This window comes from Pagrus pagrus, assembly GCF_965226575.1.
Source record: "Pagrus pagrus genome assembly, chromosome: 14".
NCBI lineage: Eukaryota > Metazoa > Chordata > Actinopteri > Spariformes > Sparidae > Pagrus > Pagrus pagrus.
Genome location: NC_140198.1, coordinates 7,807,164 through 7,811,833, shown reverse-complemented (window position 1 = coordinate 7,811,833; position 4,670 = coordinate 7,807,164). Strand labels below are relative to the sequence as shown.

Sequence of the window (4,670 nt, the reverse complement as noted above, 5' to 3'; positions counted from 1 at the left end):
GCTGTGCAGCTCAGATGAAATCCCCGGCCAAGGTTGTGCAAATTGAGTAAAAGCGCAGCCTGACTGACACACAGGATAGATGGCTGTTGGTTGTGGCGGTGTGCCAAGAAAGTCATAGCCCACAGTCCTCTAGTGCACCGCTTTTAAATATAGAAGACCATATGTCCAGAGCAAATGGAAAGAGAGAAGACGAGTGCCAGAAACAGTAATGAGACGTGCAACAAACTGGCCTGAGATATGACTCTGACATTTTATTATCTGAATGCCCTCTTTTTATTGCTTTTTATTTCATTACAGTTATTGCAATGCATGAAACGCGCTCATTGTGTCAGTGATTATGATGGCTTTTCTAATGTCTGCCAGCCAAGATACTGTGTCTTCCTAATACTTAATGAAACAGAACAGACGAAGCAAGTGTGACTTCGGCGCTCCGCCTGAACTATCACGACGCTTCACGGCAGCCCGTCCTCACTGGGGAGAAGTGCTGAACAGGGCGAGCAGCTTATTACGACTCATGTTTATGATTATTGTCAGGCTGCGACCTCGTTTAGGAGTCAATGGCAATCAACCTGTCCAGTCGTTTTATCATGAGGACATGTCGAACATGCTCAGACTGAGATTTTGAATTTGTGCACTCAACTTCATATTGATAACATTTGACTTAATTTTTACAAATCATGCATTAAAAATAATACATCTACAGGGCTTTGAATACTTACTTTCAATATTACTTAAAGTCTCCCATATGAATAGTACTTGAGTAAAAGTGTCTGATATTAGATGTTCTTAAACATTAAAAGTAATTTCTGGGGATAACATTAGTATCAGAAGAACGAGTAAAAGTGTCTTACATTTGCATTATAGGATCTGAAATGTTGGCGTTTTTATGAATCAGGGACTAATGACACGACACTGATGCAGTGTGCAATGTGCAAAGTAACTAAAGCTGTCAAATAAATGTAGTGGAGTAAAAAAAGATATTTGTCAGCGTTGTCAGCTGCAGCACATAAGACAGACTCCTATTGTTTTTCCACCTTTCACAATAAAAGCTCAAGACAAACTGGTATTTCTGCATAACTATGTTACATTTGTTTTAGCAGTAAAGGTAACAGACTTAATAGTGATCCTCATTATATCTAAATTAGTCTGTAGTCATACTGTTGTGGCTTTAATGCATTGACAAGGTTACAGTTATTTCTTTGCCTAATTAAATTTTTTTTGTTTATTTTTGATCTGATGTGATCAATGGTCCCTCTCAGCCATGGTGTACAGTCTGCATCTTTTGGAGGAGGTATGGTTTTGGCTCTGCAGCTGCTTGACTACAATGCCCACTGACAAATGTTTTTGAATGCACATAGTCTGCAGAGTCTGCAAGGCTGCAGCTGGACCCTTCTCTTGTTTGGTGTTGGCAGGGAGTAGAGCGAGTGTTCATCTTTTTATTTAGCTTCTGTTGCTTTGCTGAAAACAGCTGCCTGCTGCTGCTTGTATTGGCTCAAATGAGTGAGGTGACAGTGAATTACAACTATAAAGTTTCAGGCCACAAAGCTAAATTTCCCTCAGGATCAGTACAGCATTAGTCAGGTGACAGTTCTCTGTGGGTTTGGCCTCATTCCATTCGTATAAAAACATTTATCATGTTGTGTTCCAATGTTGAGTTTTGAACTTTGCTGCTATGATGATCATTTTGTTTACATTTGGTTCACAGATGGTGACTTCAGTTGATTGAAACTGCTAATAACTTTTCACCAAAACAAGTTTTTCTGCTGGATATTCACAGATCTCTACAGTCATGGATGAAAGTCGAGATAAAGCAAAAGATGGTAAGCTGAAGTTAAACATTTAGCACCTTGCTCTGTTCTCCTTGAATTTTTTGCCTGAAAGTCATCTTTGTAAAATGTTTATTGCTCTTCCTCTTAGGTTATCTGTTGCATAATATTGCATTTGTGTTCATCATTTTGCAGCTGCTTCATCAAACAAATATGTGGTATTTTCGATGCCGGCAAAATGGACTACTCTGCCTGTGATTGCTGGTGCTCAGCCTCCTCACACCGTTGCCAGTGTCGCAATTTATTCGAAGAAAAAGACGAACGAGGACCTGGCTTACGAAGGCTACATTTGTCCACTTACTCCTGGAGAGACGCCCATGCCAGCACTGCTGCCACCACCCAGAGAGGAGATCACCTCAGAAGACCAAAGGAGCAGAGCGGCAGATTCAGCAACGGGCAGTGAACCAGAGCAGCGTGTTGTCTGTGTGCAGTGGTGCATCACGCCACAGCGAGAAGATGGAGGCGCTGGATCCAAACCACAGAAGACAGCAGCTGGATCCAAACCACAGAAAACAGCAGCTGGATCTAAACCACATAAGACAACAGCTGGATCCAAACAACAGAAGACAGCAAATGGATCCAAACCACAGAAGACAGCAACTGGATCAGAACCACAGAAGACAGCAACTGAATCCAAACCACCGATGAAAGTAATTGAATCCAAAATAGAGAAGACAGCAACTGGATCAGAACCACAGAAGACAGCAACTGAATCCAAACCACCGATGAAAGTAATTGAATCCAAACAACAGAAGACAGCAACTGGATCTGAACCACAGAAGACAGCAACTGAATCCGAACCACAGAAGACAGCAACTGGATCAGAACCACAGAAGACAGCAACTGAATCCAAACCACCAATGAAAGTAATTGAATCCAAACAACAGAAGACAGCAACTGGATCCACACCACCGATGAAAGTAATTGAATCCAAACCACAGAAGACAGCAGCTGGATCCAAACAACAGAAGACAGCAACTGGATCCAAACCACCGATGAAAGTAATTGAATCCAAACCACAGAAGACAGCAACTGGATCAGAACCACAGAAGACAGCAACTGAATCCAAACCACCGATGAAAGTAATTGAATCCAAACCACAGAAGACAGCAACTGGATCCGAACCACAGAAGACAGCAACTGGATCCGAACCACAGAAGACAGAAGCTGGATCCAAACCACAGAAGACAGCAACTGGATCTAAACCACATAAGACAGCAAATGGATCTAAACCACATAAGACAGCAGCTGGATCCAAACAACAGAAGACAGCAAATGGATCCAAACCACCGATGAAAGTAATTGAATCCAAAATACAGAAGACAGCAACTGGATCTGAACCACCGATGACAGCAACTGAATCCAAACCACCGATGAAAGTAATTGAATCCAAAATACAGAAGACAGCAACTGGATCTGAACCACAGAAGACAGCAACTGGATCCAAACCACAGAAGACAGAAGCTGGGTCCGAACCACTGAAGACAGAAGCTGGATCCAAACCACATAAGACAGCAACTGGATCCAAACCACAGAAGACAGCAACTGGGTCCGAACCACTGAAGACAACAGCTGGATCCAAACCACCGATGAAAGTAATTGAATCCAAACCACAGAAGAAAGCAACTGGATCAGAACCACAGAAGACAGCAACTGAATCCAAACCACAGAAGACAGCAACTGGATCCAAACCACCGATGAAAGTAATTGAATCCAAACCACAGAAGAAATCAACTGGATCAGAACCACAGAAGACAGCAACTGAATCCAAACCACAGAAGACAGCAACTGAATCCAAACCACCGATGAAAGTAATTGAATCCAAACCACAGAAGACAGCAACTGGATCAGAACCACAGAAGACAGCAACTGAATCCAAACCACCGATGAAAGTAATTGAATCCAAACCACAGAAGACAGCAACTGGATCAGAACCACAGAAGACAGCAACTGGATCCGAACCACCGATGACAGAGGTGGATCCAACCACCATTGAACTCAACAAAGAACTTCCGCTTCACCCTCTCCCTGAAGAAATCCTGGATGGAAGAGAGGAACTGAGTTCACCATCAGTCTCACCCGAAGGCTGGACGGATGAGTCCCTGTGTGGTTTGGATTTATCGCAGGACACAGACGACAACATGGACTAAATGTTTTGATTTAAATTCTTCTGTCAGCTACATCAGTTCAGTCAGTGTAAAGTCTGTGACTATTTAATAAATTGTAAACTTGCTCGGACAAGTTCATCCGAAAGAAAAATGTCCTTGAGAGATGGTTACAACACTGACACATTCATTGAAACAGCTCAACTTACCACACGTTAAATAACAATAACTTGAATTTTATCAGGTATTTCATGTAAAATTATGTGGAAGTGGACATAATACAATAAATAATAGAGGGATAAAACATGAAATGGGTCCAAAACAGATGTAAACAACAGTGATCACTGTAAAAAAAAAAGATATATTGTTATGTTTTATTTAAAGTGTTCAAACATAAAGATAAATGATTGCAAGGATGGGCGGTGTGTTTGGCATATGCACATAAGGTTAGCTTCCGCAGCTACAGTGAAGTGCAGGACGCAGCTGCTTCCTTAAGCTAAAGCATCTGCTGCCAGTAGAGAAGCTTATCCAAGACATGAGGGAGGCCGTCCCACATGAGGCTGGTGAGCTGTGGGCAACTTAAGATAGAAGGTCAGTCCATGAGTGAGAGTCTCTGACACTTCTGCCTCCATACCAGCGAAATGTAGATTCAAATCAAATATCCACATATATTTTTTCTTCTACATAAACAATTAAAAAATCCTCTAAAGAAACAGTCTTCTACACAACCACAGCACAA

General features: G+C 41.9%; 1 protein-coding gene across 1 annotated transcript; it reads left to right on the top strand.

Moving 5' to 3' along the window:
• Positions 1-1,695: 1,695 nt before the first annotated feature.
• On the top strand, positions 1,696-4,085 carry LOC311269781 (uncharacterized protein). The gene is made up of 2 exons (XM_084374187.1): positions 1,696-1,820; positions 1,962-4,085. Exons 1-2 carry the CDS (start codon positions 1,790-1,792, stop codon positions 3,974-3,976), a joined length of 2,046 nt encoding a protein of 681 aa, XP_084230313.1. The 5' UTR covers positions 1,696-1,789; the 3' UTR covers positions 3,977-4,085.
• The last annotated feature ends 585 nt before the right edge of the window (positions 4,086-4,670 follow it).